A 20,393-nucleotide genomic window follows, 5' to 3' on the forward strand; every position below is an offset into this window, starting at 1 on the left:
GATTGGGCTGGCCATGACAGGGTCTTGATGTGGAGCTCCTTCATCCACACATTGATTGACCTAGCTGTGTGGCATGGGGCCTTGTCCTACTGGAAAAAACAGTCCTCAGAGTTGGAGAACATTGCTTGAGCAGAAGGAAGCAAGTGTTTTTCAACGATAACCTTGTATGCGGTCCTTCACAAAGATTGACCTGCCCAATTCCAGCGTTGCTGAAGCATCCCCAAAACATCACCGATCCTCCACAAAATTTCACAGTGGGTGCATGACACTGTGGCTTGTATGCCTCTCCAGGTCTCCGCCTAACCATTAGACGACCAGGTGTTGGGCAAAGCTGAAAATTAGACTCATCAGAGAAGATTACCTTACTCCAGTCCTCTATCCTCCAATCCTTATGGTCTTTGGCAAACTTCAGCCTGGCTCTCCTTTGCTTCTCATTGATGAAATGCTTTTTTCTAGCTTTACATGACTTGAGGTCTGCCTCTAGGAGCCTGTTACGAACGGTTCTTGCCGTACATGTCACCCCAGCTGCCATATGCCATTCCTTTTGTAGGTCACTTGATGTCATCCTGAACTTGCTGAGTGATATTCGAATAAGAGGACGGTCATCCCGGTCAGTGGAGAGTCGCTTTCGCCCTCTGCCGGTCTTTAGCTTTGTTGTCCCTCCCCAAAGTCTGCTGCTTGTAATGGATTGCAGTCTTCAAAATTTTAAAGGTTGTAGGCAACATAACACTCACTGTATCCCTCTGCTAGAAAAGCCAGAATTGAGCCCTTCTTTTCCTCATTCAAGACTTTTCTTTTCCACTCCCTTGGCGTGGTTAAAAGTTATTTTTTCATTCAAATTCCTTTTGGGCTATTCCTAGCACTTGTTTTGCCATCCAGCTTGTCCTATTGCAAGAGGATTGTGAAGACCACAGCAGTGTTTTTTATACTTTCCCTCGTAACATAAGATTTGGTTCAGGTGATCACCTAATCAGAAGCACATTAAGCAGAATGAGGTGTACTTTCGTTGGAATTCAACTGACACTGGAATGGCCGTCATATTTGATGATTATCAAAAAAAAGTTAATTTTTGCCAGAGCTGGCTGGCTGGAGATATATATAGATATATATATTACAAACCAAAAGTTTGGACACAACTTCTCATTTAAAGATTTTTCTGCATTTTCATGACTATGAAAATTGTACATTCACACTGAAGGCGTCAAAACTATGGATTAACACATGTGGAATTATATACTTAACAAAAAAGTGTGAAACAACTGAAAATATGTCTTATATTCTAGGTTCTTCAAAGTAGCCACCTTTTGCTTTGATGACTGCTTTGCACACTCTTGGCATTCTCTTGATGAGCTTCATAGTCATGAAAATGCAGAAAAATCTTTAAAATGAGAAGGTGTGTCCAAACTTTTGGTCTGTAATATAAATATATATATATATAGCCCTATGCAGGCTGTTCCCCCCCTTATAATGCCCCATGCAGGATGTCACCCCCCCATATAATGCCCCATGCAAGATGTCACTCGCCCATATAATGCCCCATGCAGGATGTCACCCCCCCCCCCAATATAATGCCCCATGCAGGATGTCACCCCCTCTTTATGATGCCCCATGCAGGATGACACCCCCCCATATAATGCCCCATGCAGGATGTCACCCCCCCATATAATGCCCCATGCAGGATGTCACCCCCCCCCATATAATGCCCCATGCAGGATGTCACTTCCCCCCATATTATGCCCCATGCAGGATGTCAGCCCCCCATATAATGCCCCATGCAGGATGTCGTCCCCCCCCATATAATGGCCCATGCAGGATATCACCCCCCCATATAATGTCCCATGCAGGATGTCAGCCCACCATATAATGCCCCATGCAGGATGTCACCCCCCCCCCCCCCATATAATGTCCCATGCAGGATGTAATTCCCCCCTCCATATAATGCCCCATGCAGGATGTCACTTGTTCTCCCCCCCATATAATGCCCCATGCAGGATGTCACTTGTCCCCCCCACCATGCAATGCCTCATGCAGGATATCACCCCCCCATTTAATGCCCCATTACTGCATACATTAAAAAAAAAAAAATCAAATACTCACCTCACTCCTCCTCACCTGCTGCCACTGCTCAGGTCCGGACTCCAGCGTCTTCCCGCTCTGCGCTGCCTGTGACGGCTCAGGGGAGGGCATGGTGGAAAGACGTTACTGCGCCCTCTGATCTGAGACGTCACAGGGAGCGCAGAGCAGGAAGACAGCTGATCTGCGGAGGCACGGGGAGAGGTAAGTATCCGGCTGCCGGGGACCTGAGCAAGCGGCGGAGAAGGGCGGGCAATGGCACAGCTCTCCTCCACCCATAGCCCAGCGGGGTGCCTGACAGCAAGTGAGCCCCCCACTTGCCCGGGTGCTGACGCCGGCCCTATATATATATATATATATATATATATATATATATATATATATATATATATATATATATATATATATATATATATATATATATATATATATTAGATAGATAGATCTCTATCACACGCAGCAGTGTCTTCGGCCATATGACAGAAGTAGTGAGTGAGCTCTGGTGAATAGAGGCCTGCCCGCCCAACGCAGCATGAAAGTCACATGATTGAAAGATCGCAAGATTCTAGAGCCAGGAAAAAAAATGAAGCCAAGAGAATTCTCAGCCAGAGGTCATGTGACCAGGACAGCATCTCAGGTTACAGAAGGATTTGGGAAAGCAAAATATCTACAAAAAGAGCTGTTCTAAGGCAGCTTGTTCACATGAAAGGGGCTTAGAAAGTAGTGGACAAATCCTTTAAGCAGTAAACTTTACCTTTGCCTGGACAATCTGCTGAGGAAAGTCACACATTGCATTTGTCAACCACCCTTCAAGACTCTTTGCAAAATTCCGGATAGCCTGAGTCAATGTGCCTAAGATAGAATGTAAAAAGAATTAACTTAAAAATAAAATGATATTAAAGGAGGGAGATGGTTGAGAAGCCCCTCTAATCATATTACTGGTTATTGAGGGCCTGCACACAAAAATGATCAAGAAATTATAGAGAACCAAAGCAATTTCATGATTTATGGTCAGAACAGTAGCTCCACATTTAGGTTGCATGGGTTACTGTAAATAATGAAGAAGCCCACCAGGATAGAGCAGGTTAGAGGAGGCTGGTTTTCATAAAGCTGGGAAATTTGCATCACCTGGCCTTTCCTAACGATGATGGTGAGCTAGCCATAACCCTAACAGGCTAGCTAAGGTCTGAAACCTTGGTCAAAGTTATCTGAGCACACAAATCTCCAGGGGTGCCCAAACTTTTGCATCGGCCCATTTTCCTTACTGTAATTTTTAAAATGCCTAAAATACAAAATAAATGTGTCATCTTCAACTTTATCCCTTTTAGAGATCTTGCCATCTTTAACTTGCTTAACTGTTCACAATAACAGTAATTTTGCCCAGGGGTGCCCAAACTTATACATGCCACTGTATGTCAGACCAATAGAAAGCGTCCTCTAACGTACTCCCTTAATTTGACGTTTTTAAGGATGGCCTGTCACCAGAACAAAAGTCGACAGTTTTTACACTTATTGTATTACCACTGATCCCGAGTGATTTGCTTATTATTACAAAATTCACTATAGTTCCAAAAGATACGGGCCTTTTTATCTAGTGCTAATATAAGAGTAAAAACTGACCACTTTTCTCCTGGTGACAGGTCTTTAAAAAGACAGAAAAAAAAAACCAAAGAATGAGGTCTAAATGAAAAAGAATGAGGGAAAACAATATAAGCCATCTTAAATACTCACTAGGCACTGGACGCAGAACATCTGGGATGAGAATTTCTACAAGGGCTTGATACAGGATGTGGTCACAGCTCCTCATCCATCTCATAATGGGTTCATATTTACACATAACCATCAATTTGTCTTTAGGGATGATGGCTTCTGGTTCCTCGTCACTGTGTAACAAGATAAAACTATCTTTACTCATTTCTAAAATTGCAGCTGGTTCCTAATTTCAACAAGGAAAAATTTATATTAAATTATAATCCCAAAATCGAAAACTTATCCCCTTTCAGACTGGGACTCTAGATCCCAAGAACCGGCCTCCACAGGGCTCAGTCTTGAACTTACTAGACCTTGGCTCCATTCATTTTCTATAACTGCAAGAAATGGCCAAGAGCATTGTCAATGGTAGTCCCAAAGACAATTTATTGTGCATGCACACATCCACTTTATTGAAAGGTAATCTGTCAGCAGGTTTTTGTTATGTAATCTGAGGACAGCATGAGGTAGGGGTTAAAACACAGATTTCAGCGATGTGTCATTTATTAAACTGTGTGCTGTTTACTTAAGGTGAAGGTTTTATCATTAGGACATTATCATTGCTTAGACTAACTGGCAAGCGCTTGCTAGTCCAATTCAGCCCATTCTGCGATAAGCAGCTCATTCTCAATAAACAATTAGAGCCTGGTGTGGGCGTGTTTAGCTTTCTCAGCTCCGCTGCATTCTACATCTAAAAGCTCTGATTGTATCACAACAGCTGCACCCAGTAAACTAAGTGATACATCATTGAACTCAGGGTCTCTTTGCCTACATTATGCTTCTCTCAGATGAGTTAGCAAAAACGTGTTGACAGATTCCCTTTAACACCTTTACCCCCGAGGGTGGTTGGCACGTTAATGACCAGGCCAATTATAACAATTCTGACCACTGTCACTTTATGAGGTAATTACTCTGGAACGCTTCAACGGATCCCGCTGATTCTGAGAATGTTTTTTAGGGACATATTGTACTTCATGATTGTGGTAAAATTTCTTCAATATGACTTGCGTTTATTTGTGAAAAAAAAAAATCAGAGATTTGGCGAAAATTTCGCAATTGTCAAACTTTGAATTTTCATGACTTTAAAATCAGAGAGATATGTCACACTAAATAGTTAATAAATAACATTTCCCACATGTCTGCTTTACATAACCACAATTTTGGAACCAAAATATTTTGTTGTTAGGGAGCTATAAGGGTTAAAAGTTGTCCAGCGATTTCTCATTTTTCCAAAAACATTTTTTAGTGACCACATCACATTTCAAGTGACTTTGAGGGGCCTTTATGATATAAAATACTCAAAAGTGACACCATTCTAAAAACTGTACCCCCCAAGGTGTTCAAAACGACATTCAAGAAGTTTATTGACCCTTCAGGTGCTTCACAGGAATTTTTGAAATGCCGAAGAAAAAAATAATGAACATTTAACTTTTTTCACAAAAATGTTACTTTAGCCCCAATTTTTTTATTTTTGAAAGGGTATCAGGAAAAAATGGACCCCAAAATTTGTTGTGCAATTCCTCCTGAGCACACCAATACCCTATATGTGGGGGAAAACCACAGTCTGGGCACACGGCAGGGTTTGGAAGGGAAGGAGCGCCATTTGACTTTTTGAATGTAAAATTTGCTTGAATAATTAGTGGACGCCATGTTGCGTTTGGAGAGCCCCTGATGTGCCTAAACAGTGGAAACCCCCCACAAGTGACACCATTTTGGAAACTAGACCCCTCAAGGAACTTCTCTAGATGTGTGGTGAGCACCTTGAACCCCCAGGTGCGTCACAGTTTATAACGTAGAGCCATGAAAATAAAAAAAATCTAACTTTTTCCACAAAAATGACTTTTAGCCCCACTTTTTTATTTTCACAAGGTTCACAGGAGAAAATGGACCCCAAAAACTGTTGTGCAATTTCTCCTGAGTACGCCGATACCCCATATGTGAGGAAAATACACTGTTTGGGCACTCGGCAGGGTTCAGAAGGGAAGGAGCACTGTGTGACTTTTTGAACACAAAATTGCCTGGAATCGAGAGCCCCTGATGCGCCTAAATAGTGGAAACCCCCCACAAGTGACCCCATTTTGGAAACTAGCCACCTCAAGGATTTTATCAAAGGGTATAGTGAACATTTTGAACCCAGAGGTACGACACAGAATTTGATAACATTAGGTCATCATATTGAATAAGTTGTCATTAGTCTTGAGAGCAAGTGCTCGATACCTAAGTTTGCATCGGGTGCTCGAGTGACCTGATCGAGTCCCAGCCCCACATATTTTACGGTTATTACAAAAAAACATGCGGGGATCGCTCATGCATGGCAAGCAATCCCCACAAGTTTTGGGGCGGAGACTCAAGCATGTCACTCAAGCACCTGCAATACTCGGTGAATACCCGAGCACCCGATGCAAACTCAAGTAGCGAGCACTTGCGCTCAACACTAGTCGCCATATCGTCAACAGTTTTTTTTCCTTTACTTTTGAAAAAATCCCAACCCTAAACTCTGGCCCTAACCCTAAACTCTGGCCCTAACCCTAAACTCTGGCCCTAACCCTAAACTCTGGCGTTTATTTTTTACGCCGTTCCTCGTGCGGTATAAGTGATTAGACAACTTTATTTTTCGGTCAGTGCAATTACAGCAATACCAGATTCATATCGGGTTTTTATGATTGACAGCTGTCACACACTAAAAAAACCTTTTTTTTTTTTTTTTTTTTTAAAACGTTTACACTTTGGTACTTTTTCATTTTTTGGAGTCTGCATAGCATAAGGATGAACCATCATCCCCTATGCTTATGGAGGCTGTCAGCCCCTGCATACAAGCTAGGTAAAATTGTGCACTGAGCACGATCTATCTTGCTGATGCCTGGTGACCCGGATGTCGTCATGACGGCATTGGGTCACCATGGCAACTATCCGGTCCCAGCATACACAGCGCGGGACGCTGGATAGAGGCAAGAGGGGACCCTCTCACTGCTGCTTGCCCCGGAAATTCTCCGATTGACTTCGATTGCAGCATTTTGGGGGTTAATGTGCTGGGAGCGGTGCGGGACCGCTCCTAGCACATGGTCATAGCTGACACCCGGTACTATCAGCTGACACCCGGCGGCGATCAGGCCCGCACAGCCTCTGTGCGGGCGCGATCCCCAGGGCATATTAATGCGTATCTTGTCCAATAGCCCCAGGGCACAGATACGTATTAATGAACCCCACGTCAGAAAGGGATTAAAGACTGGGCTTTACAGACCCAGTTCACAGGATCACCGAAGGTCCAAGAGATTAGTCCTCAAGCACTCAGTAAATTACTCCTCTCCTTTGGATAGGGAATAAACTTGACTCTTGAGAATATCCTTTAGCATTGTGCTTGAGCTGTTGTTTCATGGCTCAAGCACTTACCTCTGCCAATTCCTATTAAAAGCTACATTGCATGCTTTTTACAAAGTTTCAGAAGTGAATCAAGTGTAAAATACCCAAAGAAATGAAATTTGAATTCACACCTTGCCAGTGTGGTAGAACCATCTGGAGAACTTGGCTTAGAGTTCCAAAATGCCTGCCATAACTTCTCAATGTACTGGAACTGTAGATTCATAACCACATCAATAGTAGCCTGCAGATACAAAATTTTTCCTAGTCAGATGATTCAATGGGAATATTAATTCAGAAAAAATAACAGAAGCTGCGAAAGCAGTGCTAAACCCAGAGTAAGGCCACGTTCACATGTTCAGTATTTTACATCAGTATTTGTAAGCCAAAGCCAGGAGTGGAACAGAAGAAAAGTATAATAGAAACACGTCACCACTTGTATTTATCACTTATTCCTGGTTTTCGCTTACAAATACTGATGTAAAATAATGACCAAATACTGACCGTGTGAACGTGGCCTAAATCAAGAATCCTAACCTCACAGTGTCGCCGGTACATAAGCTGCAAATTCTTTATATCAGTCATGGTGATGCCATCTGGTAAAAGGATGGTGCCCAGATCTGGTGCAGGAAAATCTGGGAACACATGGGACATATCTAAAAGCAAAACAAAGGCAATTATAGCAAACCTCTTCTCTGGCAAATGTTTACCAAGTGCACAAAGAAAACCTACAATACCCTTTTATGAAGACTTTAGCAAAAACTGCAGGCCAGGCGTGGGAGAGAAGGACTGATGTAGCGCTTACTAGGGAGAGATGAGCAGATCTGACGAGATGTCCCTTATTATGCTCCATTATGTAGGGGAGAGAAAAAATGTTTCATCTCACTGCTCACCTCCGCTGCGCGGTTCTTGGTGCATCTTTTTACCGCTGCTGCGCACACTAGACCAAGACTTCCAGCCGCAATTAGACCCAGTTAGTCTCTGCACGCGCGTTGATGGGTCACAGAGACGTCGTGTCATCACACCGTGCGCAGTGACTTAACACCACCCACTCGTGCACGTGCAGGGTCGGCTCGGAGATAGTTAAAACCAGAAGTGAAGGCCTAAAATCATCCAGGCCTAGTCACGGCCACAAGCCCAGGCCTACCGAGAAGATCCAGCGGCAGTAAAAAGATGAGCAGAAGACTATAAGGGGTGAGCGAGCAGTGGTGGTGCTTGGAGAGAAAAGCTAGTAGGTTAAAAAAAATAATAAATTGCCGGCCCTTTATGGTTCAGCAAAATGGGGGATACAGAGAAAATGGATTTTTGTAAAATTCAAGTAGAATTCAATTCCTATGGACTTACCTATAAATTGTTGGTGATGCTGGCTCTGGGCTGCTACAGACTGCTCAGGAGAAGTGTGCTGGCTGCTATTTGGAGTGCTTTCTAGCATGCCTTCCATCTTTTGTGAAGGTCTGTACCTAGTCAGAAGTATACAACAAACAAAATAGACTTTACATATCCCTCTATGCAGAACGCAGCCTAAAACTTTGGTCAGAAGCCTTAAAGGGGTATTCTCATCTCCAAAATCATATCACAATATGTAGTAGGTGTAATAATAATAATAATAATAATATTAGAAAATACCTCAAATTAGAAATATAGTATAGGCCTTCTGATAAGCTATGTCGCTTACCTCATGTAGGGCATTGCAGTTGCTTAGGTATCCATGGTTACGACCACTAGTAACTAACGGTCACAGTATGAGTGGTCATAACCATGGATACCTAAGCTACTGCAATGTCATGCACATGGGGTAAGCAACATAGAAATGTAGAATAGTCCTTTGATTAGCTAATTTGAGGTATTTGCTAATATTATTATTATTATTATTATTAATATACCTACTACATATTGGCATAGGATCTTGGAGATGGAAATACCCCTTTAACCTTACGACTACTGTGGAGTTCTTTAAAGCTATCCTCAGTAGAGGTGAAACGTGTCAGATCACAAGGGCAGGGGTCTTGTTGAATTGAGTGGAAGTAAGATATAGAGCGGAAGCTCCCCTCAAATGTCTACGGGCCCGACAGAGCTAGACAGGCGCTATGTATGGCTATCCTCACCAGTCTTACATTTTCAGAATAGAGCAGCAGCAAAACAAAAGAAGAGACGCCTGTTTTCTCAATCAAAGGGGTTCCCATAGGTGAGACCCCCAGCAATCAGACACATTCACAAAATGGTTGATAAGTTTCACTTGTGGGACAACCCCATTAGATTCTTGAAGACCTTGGGTTACCACAGGTATGTAAAAGCATCAGAGCATTTTAAATATGGGACATATTACTATACACTACAGAGAGAAGCCATTTGTGCAGAGGAAAGATTGTATTTAACACAGAGGACTTCTATATGGGTGTAATGAGATACTTTACAAAAATGTGCACGGAGATCACTAACCTTTGCTTCTGATGAATGGGCTGCTGTCTCATTGCCATGTACTGGGTGTCCTCTTGAAGTCGGTTCAAAGGAGAATCAGGTTTCAGTCGTATGCCATAATAGTGGTATTTAGAGTTTCCCCTGTTACATAAAATTAAAAAAAAGTTATATATATCTAAATAAATATATTGTATGTAATCTATAAATATATATAAATAAAATACTATATATATATATCTCATCTCTATCTATCCACGCACATATACTTCCAACCATGTCTACTAACATCAGTAGTTTTCTGAACATTAATTATATATTTATACAGCCACTGTCACTGGTATAAATGAATAAATGGCATTCCCCAATAGACAAGCTAAAGCCAAGAGCTGGTCTACCATGAAGCTCCATTGTACCAAGTGTGTTATCCTTATCTTTTGGTACCCTTTCAATTCTACTTGGATTCCCAATTATTGACACATTAAGTGCACTAAAAGACATACCTAAAAAATGGACAGCTGAGGAACAAAGTGATATTTTAATATTACAAGTTTAAAGGGTTTGTCCAACCTTAAGGAAACTTTCAGCAAGCCCTGCAGAGTGTACTGTATACACAGTTAGGATTCAGCAAATCCTGAGTGTTCCAGCAAGTATGCAATATGCGGTACATTACACACCGCTAGGATTCAGAAAGCTGTAGGGTTTGCTGAAAATGAGGAATGGACAACCCCTTAAAGCATCACAATATCTTCTACCAACCTGGTGCCAAGACGTCGTGTCCGCAGCCCCATAAACACGGAACGTATCAATTTGCCAAATGAAGCTGCATTCACTGGATCCAGTTTATGCTCCTGGCAATGGCGCAGATAATGGTTGTAGAGGGAGCTTCTGGGAAGGCTCACACCATCAGCTGTTTCATAGTTATCCAACAGCCACTGAAGCTGCAGAAGTAATGGAAAGAGGACGAGAATGAGGACATGCCATATACTATATGATACTCTCCTTTCTTATCCAAGGCAGACCTTCCTAAACTTCTGCTACCTACTAAAGGTTATGGACAGAACTGAAAAGTTTAGATCACATGCCTAATCAGAATTAAAGCAGATCTGACCCCTTTCCTGACATGACAATCCTGGAGCATTTTTTCTTAAAAGTTTGCATTCTGCCATACATTTCTAGGAGGAATGACATGGGTATCAATAAATTGACAACAGGGTGTTACTAGTTGGGAGAAGGTCTGTCCCTTCACAGTGTGACAGTCCAATCAGAGCTGATCCTACAGGAACACACCTAATTGCCAATTTGTTCATACACTTCAGAGAAATGACACAGGGAAGTGTTCTAGGACAACATGCTCCAGGATTGTTATATTATAAGGACAGATATGACCGAACTGGGGCCAGGAGCTCTTTAAGCCACATTTTCTGTAAGTAGTAGAAGTATACTGGTCTGCAAGGAGGCTACATAAGCCAAGGCATAAGAAAAGATGGCTGCCAGTTTGCGCTGTATTCATTCGTATTCTGCATATTAGACAAAGGGAGGGCAAAATTGCTGCTTGTCATACAGCTAGCATCTTGTGATCTCCAAGAATCTTTCTCCTTTCCGACAGTCATTAAATAAGTGGCACCAATACTATTTTTGCAAATTCTGCGGACTGGTAATACACTAATGATCTTGATATTTGGACCTTTGCTTTATACCCTTATCTTCATGATTATAATCATGGTATTTCATGATGGCTTAAAGGAGCACTCACTCCCATCAACGTTCTTATCCACTTCACATAAAACCCCTGGCAAAAATTATGTAATCACCGGGTTCGGGGGATGTTCATTCCGTTGTTTAATGTTGTTGAAAAAAAGCAGATCGCAGACATGGCACAAAACTAAAGTCATTTCAAATGGCAACTTTAGGGCTTTAAGAAACACTAAAAGAAATCAAGAAAAAAAATGCGGTACTCAGTAAGGGTAATTTTTTTCACACCAAGCAGAGGGAAAAAAATATGGAATCACTCAATTCTGAGGGAAAAATGCTGGAATCACCCTGTAAATTTTCATTTCCAAAACTAACACCTGCATCAAATTACATCTGCTCGTTAGTCTGCATCTAAAAAGGAGTGATCACATCTTGGAGAGCTGTTGCACCAAGTGGTCTGACATGAATCATGGCTCCAACATGAGAGATGTCAATTGAAACAAAGGAGAGGATTATCAAACTCTTAAAAGAAGGTAAGTCATCACGCAATGCTGCAAAAGGTGTTGGGTGTTCACAGTCAGCTGTGTCTAAAATCTGGACCAAATACAAACAACATGGGAAGGTTGTTAAAGGCAAACATACTGGTAGACCAAGGAAGACATCAAAGCGTCAAGACCGGAAACTTAAAGCAATATGTCTCCAAAACAGGAAATGCACAACAAAACAAATGAGGAACGAATGGGAGGAAACTGGAGTCAATGTCTGTGACTGAACTGTAAGAAACCACCTAAAGGAAATGGGATTTACATACAGAAAAGCTAAATAAAAGCCATCATTACACCTAGACAGAAAAAAACAAGGTTACAATGGGCTAAGGAAAAGCAATCGTGGACTGTGGATGACTGGATGAAAATCATATTCAGTGATGAATCGCGAATCTGCATTGGGCAAGGTGATAATGCTGGAACTTTTGTTTGGTGCCGTTCCAATGAGATTTATAAAGATGACTGCATGAAGAAAACATGCAAATTTCCACAGTCATTGATGATATGGGGCTGAATGTCAGGTAAAGGCACTGGGGAGATGGCTGTAATTACATCTTCAATAAATGCCCAAGTTTACATTGATATTTTGGACAGTTTTCTTATCCCATCAATTGAAAGGATGTTTGGGGATGATGACAAAATTTTTCAAGATGATAATGCATCCTGCCATAGAGCAAAAACTGTGAAAACATTCCATGAAAGAAGACACATAAGGTCAATGTCATGTCCTGCAAATAGTCCGGATCTCAATCCAATTCAAAATCTTTGGTGGAAGTTGAAGAAAATGGTCCATGACAAGGCTCCAACCTGCAAAGCTGATCTGGCAACAGCAATCAGAGAAAGTTGGAGCCAGACTGATGAAGAGTACTGTTTGTCACTCATTAAGTCCATTCCCGCAAGCTGTTATTAAAGCCAGAGGTGGTGCAACAAAATACTAGTGATGTATTGGAGTGTTTTTTTGTGTTTGTTTTTCATGATTCCATAATTTTTTTCCTCAGAATTAAGTGATTCCATAATTTTTTCCCTCTGCTTAGTCTGAAAAAAATTACCCTTACTGAGTACCGCATTTTTTTCATGATTTCTTTTAGTGTTTCTTAAAGCCCTAAAGTTGCCATTTGAAATGACTTTAGTTTTGTGCCATGTCTGTGATCTGCTTTTTTCTCAACAACATTAAACAACTGAATGAACATCCTCTGAGCCCGGTGATTCCATAATTTTTGCCAGGGGTTGTATTGTAATCATCATATTATATAGCACTAGATCACATACATAAATAAAGTGGTTGTCCAGTCCTAAACTACAAGTCTGCAGTATGTGACTGCATTACTAAACTGTGAATCCTCTGGGTGTTGTGATAATTATGCAGTGCTGGCAGCGGCGGTCACATCACTGCAAGTATGTGATATACAAACTCCCAGCCACATTCAGACTAGATGGGCGCAGCTTCACTCAATGCAAGTGTATAGAGCTAGGCCGGAAAGTCTAGTGGGAATGTGGCCGGGAGTATGCTATAGCATACTTGGGGTCGCATGACTACCGTTCCTGGCGCTGGGGATTCCTCACAGAGTGTAGTGCTCATGATGTAAGGATTCACAAGTCTGTAGTCACATCAAGTGACTGCAGACTTGTAATTAAGGACCGGACAACCCCTTTAAAACGATTTAGGGCAAACATTTTTTACTGAGACCATTGTCTATTTGAGTATGTGACCACTGGGTGGCAGTATTGTGCCTTCAATGCATTGCAGCAAAGCGAAAGTATAAATGCACTATAACCGGATACTCCTGCTTTACTGGTCATATGTAGAGGCCACATTTTTAGAACTGTTTTTTTGGCTTTTAAAGTTTAACTAATAAAAGAGAAAGACATAGAAACGCAAAACTCCATTGTTAAAGAGTTTTGTCACGGCTAATGCACCCAGGACCTGGTATCTGAAGGGGCCTAAACGCCCATCTGCCATATGTAGACCAGCAGTATTATTAACAGTACGTGGTAGCTGGAGGGTCCCGTTACAGAATTAGCATTGGGGCCCAGGGTATTCAAGTTACACTTCTGGTTCTGTGACAAAGCGCAGTGGGAAATGAAATTATCAACTGTATTAAAGGAAAAAAGAAACCAATTCCCTGTCATATATACCACCATCTTCTACACATTATACCAGAGCATATGAAGTAGTATGAAGGCTATGTAGAAGAGTTATAAACAGGCATGCCGGAAAGCTCTTGGGACAGGCAGAGGACCTCCTGTGCGAGCACACTGTGAAGTTAGAGGTGAACTTACATGGCTGTTGAGCAAGCTGCTTTTGTGAGAGGTGATGCCTTCATTTTTTTGGAGATTTTCAATCGCCATTTCAAGCTACAGAGAAAGCATGCAAAAAACAGAGGAAACGTCAGACAGAGCCCCGATTATGAACGGGCAGGAATGGGGGGAACACATGGCCTGAATAAGCCTTCTTGTTCTGCGACATGCACTGACAGATTCAGAAGAACCTTGGAGAAGGATTACTCCGGATAATACATTCACTGTGTTAGGAAACAGACAGATACGGGTTGGTGCCAAACTCACATACGCACAAGCGGCAGTGCTTGATCTCAGCGTTATAGAATACAGGAGTCACGTGTAGGTGCTGATGGCGGCCACTCCATAGCCAGACAGCATGGCATTTATTTCATTGCACAACACAGATCGCATGTACGTGGCAATCAATACAGTCACGAGTGACATTTTCTAAATAAGTCCCCAATATAGCTACGTTCTAACATATGTGAGACTAAATTTACTGTAAATGATACTACCACTTCTTAATAGAAAAAAAATGGAACCCATCATTTTTAATGGGATGTCCCAATGGGCAGGAGTTTGGTTTCTAGGGCTCTTTCACAAAAAAAATGTGTGACTATTCTGCCTTCTCATTCGGCTACCATTGTGCATTGTGGGAGGATATACGACAGTTTAAAAGGACAGCATGGCGCCATTGGCCATGTGACACCAAGACTGCAACGTTAATGATCGTGAACACGTTAACGTTAAAGTCCAGCTGTTTTCCATTGCAAGCAGTGGGACAAACAGTAACTGTCGTTTTATTTCATTTATCAATCGTACACATGAAAATAAGCAACGTTGTAATATTTCTTATCAGGGAAATTTCCCTCTTCCACCTCGTGATCTGATCTTTTACTCTGAATTAATGGGTAAAAATCTGTATTCAGTGAAGACAGATGGCAGTTGGTGCTTTTAAAGTTCTATGGAGATGGGGAGGAGCTAGAGGCAACGTGAGGAGTTAGACACAGACATTCTGCTGCAAGTACTTCTGAAATTACAGTTACAGTTCTCCATAGAACTTTATAAGCACCAAGTGTCATCTCCTACCTCAGTAATGGGAAATAATGTAATCTTGGTATAAAGATTGTACCCACGAATTAAGAATCTTGAGAGTGAAAGATCAATCCAGGTGGAGAAAAAAAGAAGTGAATTTCTCTAATAAGAAATATTACAAAGTTGTTTTTTTTACTATGGATTTATGAAGAAAAAAAATAAAACTATGGTTACTCTTTAAAAGCAATGAAATAAAATCCATGAAATAGACAAGAACAAAAAGGTTAAAAGGAAACCATTTACTAAGGTATGAAAATGATCAAATAGATCTAAACTCAATATTGTTAGATGTGTAAGAGTGCTTTATGAAGAGGAAGTGTAAAGTGGGCAAAGTTAATACCTATAGCAGCATTTCCGCACATGCAAACACTGGTGTCTGTTATACAGAGATACAAAGACTTACAAAGTTAGGGGAAAAATGTGAAGAAAACGCTTTTAACGTGTACAAGGTTCCATCAGGTGGTGAAACTCATTCTCAGGAAGCCTCAGAATATTGACACTTTATTCTTGTCTTTAGTTTAGATTATGAGGGATTCTATATCAAATTGACATGATTTAGCCTGTACTTGGCCTAAAATAACTTAAAAGGGGCAATGACTTTTTCGACTGCATAAACCATATATAGGATGACCATAGCAAACAAATAAGGAAGTCATCAAGGGGTATTCCCATATCCAAGATCCAATCCCAATGTAGTAGGTGTGGTGATAATAATAGCAAATACCTCCAATTAGAAATGTAGCATAGTTCTTCTGATAAGCTATTTAGCTTACCATGTGCTGGGTATTGCAGTAGCTTATGTATCCATGGTTACGACCACTACTATAGTGACAGAGCTAGTGCTCGTAACCATGCATACCTAGGCTACTGCAATGTCCTGCACATGTGGTAAGCTACATAGTGAATAAGAAGAACTATGCTACATTTCTAATTGGACGTATTTGCTAATATTATTATTACTTTTACAACACCTGCTACATGTAGAATCTTGGAGATTGAAATATCCCTTTAATTATATTCTGGAATTGCATCACTAAGCATGAATTCCATTTTCCTGTCAGCTTGCATGCATATGTTAAAGTTGACTATTAAACTTCATAAGTTTTTATTAGAGTTTTTTTTTCCCTTTACTGGATACACACCATAGATAGCAAGCAACACGGACAGAATCACAAGAATACCAGATCTCACATACGCACCGTTGCAGGAGAGGAACGAGAAGTGTGAGATAAACTATGGCGGGAATTGTCCAGACCACCATGAATTAAGTATGCCCCAGAACTAGAGATGATTTGGCTCCCATCCATGGTGATGCCCACCATACTGTGAGAGGGTATCGCACTGGGAGAGGAGACCACGGTGGTCACTTGGGCACCTCCGCCTTGAGAGTCGAAATATGAGGCGGCACTGCTTGGAGCATAGATCTGGGCTTCAGCGTTGTAGGAATAAGCTGTCCGGCTGTTGAGGAAAATAAAAAGGAGGAAATCAAGTTAAAATGCAACACACAACTAAGGGGTGTAAACTAATGGAGGAGCCACATCAGAGTGTCAAAAAGTGCTTGCTGACAAAATACCGTATAAAACACGTAAGGGAAGTTCATTTCCATAAGTTTGGGTATCACACACATACACCCCTTTCCAGTTTCCTCTAATTTAAAGGGAACCTGCACTCAATTCATGCTCCCCAAACCACGTGCAGACTGGCTGTGCGATTGAAGTCAGGAATGTATATTACCGAAATGTGTTATTTCAGAGAAAACTTAATTTAACCCCTTTACCACCTAGGGTTTTTACATTTTTGAGTTTCCGGTTTTTTTTGCTCCCCTTCTTCCCAGAGCCATAACTTTATTTTCTGTCAATATGGCCATGTGAGGGCTTGTTTTTTTGCGGGACGAGTTGTACTTTTGAACGACACCATTGGTTTTACCATATTGTGTACTGGAAAACGGACGCAAAAAAAATCCAAGTGCGGTGAAATTGTAAAAAAAAAAAGTGCAATTCCACAATTATTTTTTGTTTTGTCTTTTTACTATGTTTACTAAAACTGACCTGCCATTATGATTCTCCAGGTCATTAAGAGTACGAAGATACCAAACATGTATAGGTTCTTTTTTATTTAAGTGGTGAAAAAAAAATACAAAAAGTTAAAAAAAAAAATAAATAAAAAAAAAAATAAAAATCGCCATTTTCCGAGACCCGTAGCGTCTCCATTTTTCGGGATCTGGGGCCGGGTTTCAGCTTATTTTTTGAGCGCCGAGCTGACGTTTTTATTGATACCATTTTGGGGTAGATACAATTTTCTGATCGCCCATTATTGCAATGTTGCGGCGACCAAAAAAAACATAATTCTAAAGTTTTGATTTTCTCTCGTTACGCCGTTTACCGATTAGATTAATTATTTTTGTATATTTATTGGGTGATTCTGAACGCGGCGATACCAAATGTGTGTATTTTGGGGGGTCGGGGGTTTTGAATGGGGCGAAAGGGGGGTGATTTGAACTTTAATATTTTTTTAACAGCTTTTTTTTTAACTTTTCACATGCTTCTATAGTCTCCATGGGAGACTAGAAGCTGCTTCAGTCCTGCTGTGTGTAGCACTGACCACTTTTTTTTTTTTACCTAGTTCCAATATGGGACATCACCTTTCATTGCGCTAATCTAATATCCGGCAATACTTTTGCATTGTAGGGTATTAGATCAGTTTCTGACACACAGGGAGGAGGCTTGTCAGCTCCTGCTACCGGACCTGGGTGACCCCAAGGCCATCTTTCAGCCCAGGGTCACCATGGAGACCATCGGCACAACACAATCCCCATGTGCCAATCGGAGCAGAGAGGAAGCTCCATCCCTCTACTACGCCGATCAAGGTCTCTGTCACTATTGACAGCAGCATCAGATGGGTTAAACGCCCGCGATCGACTCTAGCACCAATTGTGGGCGTTGCAACTCTCGTATAGCGCTGACACCTGCCTTTTACCGCACCTGCGCTCGGTGTGAGCCTGCGCGATCGTCACGCCGTACATGTACGGCGGTTTGCGGGAATGCACCTCCTGCAGGGCGGTACATGTACGGCGTATGTCGTGAAGGGGTTAATGTTGGAGGCCAGAGTTCTTAGAATAGAGAATACGTACATGGTTCCATTGGTGTACACAGCATCTCCTTCCACATACTGCACTTGGGCAGGGTACACATGCTGCACGGTTTGGACCTGCAATGACAAATCCCATTTTTACCATCTCTGGCTGTATTAACACATGAAAGGGACAACATTTCAATATCAGGGAGCCAAGTACAAAGCTTTTAGGAATATTAAAAATAGTCCTTAATCTGAAACAACCATTTTATTGGTAGGAACTGATGATTTCAATAACACATAACATCTATAAGATATACAATCTTTTTTTACTTGTTGTCCAATAGATAATGATGTGAATTACACTTCAGAGACTATTCAGACTTTTAAAATGGTTGGTCTAGCCTTAGCATAGGCCATCAATACTAGTCCTTTCTACGGACACCCCCGCTGATCGCTTGCTTGAACCTGTGTAGAGCCATGACATCTTCATATACTTGTGGCTGTGCTAAGTATTGCAGATTTGTCACATTAACTTACTGCTAATCAGTGGGACCCCTATTGATGATCTATAGTAAGACGATGATATCAACAATTTAAATATATATACAGGGTGGTCCAAAAGTAGGTGGACAGAAAACAACATTTATTTTGATTTATATATAAAGTTATATTTACTAACACAAGCATAACATTGACCATTAAATTTTATTCTGAATAATACAAAAGCCCTTACATTTTTATCAACGCAGGAGCTCAAACTGTTTTCCATTACAATTTGCACAGCTTTGAAGTCTGCCTCTTACGCTTCAACAAACTTTTTTGCACAAGTCTCTTTGGGTATTAATTTCTTGAAATGCATCTCTTATGTAATTTTGCAAATCACTGACACTTTGGTTTTCGACTATAAGCTTTGTCCTTGAGTACTCCCCAAAAGAAAAAATCCATTGGGGTCAAGTCTGGTGAAAGTGCCGGCCAATCAAGTGGGCCTCTTCGGGCCAATCCATTTATTAGGAAATGTTTCATCAAGATACTCACGGACTACTCTTGAATAATGTGGAGGGGCCCCATCTTATTGGAAATAAAGGTCATTTGAATTAGGCTGTTGCTGTAACTGGGGAACAATTTGATTCATTAGAATTTCGAGATACTTATCTCCTGTGACTGTTCCATCAAAAAATATTGGTCCTAAAACACCAAAACTAGAAATACCACCCCAAACATTGACACCAGGCTCATTTAGTTGTTGCTCTAATGTTAAATGCATGTTCTCATTATACCAGTAAATACAATTATGTCTGTTAATATGGCCGGATAATTTGAAAGAAGCTTCATCACTCCACATAATGGTATCTAAAATTACTGGATTTTCTTCAGTTTCGTTAAGCATAATCTCACTAAATTGCAGCCGCCTGTCTGGATCATCCTCCAATAAACCATGAATTAGACGTGGACGATAAACTTTCCACCCAATAGATTTCAGGATTCGCATGATAGAAGCTCGTGAAATTCCCAATTCCAAAGAGGCTCTTCTGGAGGACTTTTTTGGACTCTGAACAAATGTTTCAGCAACAAGTTGTTTATTATCTTCTGTACAGACTGTTTTGGGTCGACCAGTTTTTGGAGCATTAAGGATTGAGCCAGTGGCATTGAATTTGTCACGAATGCGGTAAATGGTTTGTCTCTTTGGGGCTTGAGTACCAAATGTTTCAACCCAATTTGCTCTAACGGTTTCAGCATTTTGAGATTTCCAATACTCTGTTAAAATCCATTTTCTTTGATCTGTATTTAAATTATTTGCCATTATGTGTTATCTGAATTATCTGAAAAGAAAACAGATTTGGGGGAGATCTATCTGTGAAAACTAGATCTGTGAAACTGGCTCAGTTGCCCTTAGCAACCAATCAGATTGCACCTTTCATTTTCCAAATAGTCTGTGAGGAATCTGATTGGTTTCTAAGGGTAACTGAGCCAGTTTCACTTTACACCATGTTTGATAAATCTCCCCCTTCATAACCTTGTTACACTTTCTGTCCACCTACTTTTGGACAACCATATTAATATATATATATCCCCTTAACACACACATGTATTTTGGTAGTATACAACAGA

The 20,393-nt window shown here is 41.1% G+C and overlaps 1 protein-coding gene across 3 annotated transcripts in view; it reads right to left on the reverse strand.

The window, feature by feature from the left end:
• Window positions 1-20,393, reverse strand: part of RFX2 (regulatory factor X2) — a 53,527-nt gene that overhangs the window by 8,122 nt on the left and 25,012 nt on the right. For 2 of the 3 annotated variants that reach the window (XM_073686272.1, XM_073686274.1), the window contains 10 exons: window positions 18,340-18,416; window positions 16,409-16,667; window positions 14,115-14,189; window positions 10,354-10,535; window positions 9,619-9,738; window positions 8,524-8,639; window positions 7,717-7,835; window positions 7,314-7,423; window positions 3,805-3,956; window positions 2,828-2,925 (listed from right to left, as the gene is read on the reverse strand). In XM_073686272.1, the coding sequence (XP_073542373.1) occupies window positions 2,828-2,925; window positions 3,805-3,956; window positions 7,314-7,423; window positions 7,717-7,835; window positions 8,524-8,639; window positions 9,619-9,738; window positions 10,354-10,535; window positions 14,115-14,189; window positions 16,409-16,667; window positions 18,340-18,416 (1,308 nt within the window). The remainder of the gene's footprint in view (window positions 1-2,827; window positions 2,926-3,804; window positions 3,957-7,313; window positions 7,424-7,716; window positions 7,836-8,523; window positions 8,640-9,618; window positions 9,739-10,353; window positions 10,536-14,114; window positions 14,190-16,408; window positions 16,668-18,339; window positions 18,417-20,393) is intronic. The other variant, XM_073686273.1, reaches the window with a different exon arrangement.

The sequence above is a fragment of the Phyllobates terribilis genome, unplaced genomic scaffold, assembly GCF_046119375.1.
Source record: "Phyllobates terribilis strain yellow unplaced genomic scaffold, ASM4611937v1 Scaffold_1__5_contigs__length_1240528914, whole genome shotgun sequence".
Taxonomy (NCBI): Eukaryota; Metazoa; Chordata; class Amphibia; order Anura; family Dendrobatidae; genus Phyllobates; species Phyllobates terribilis.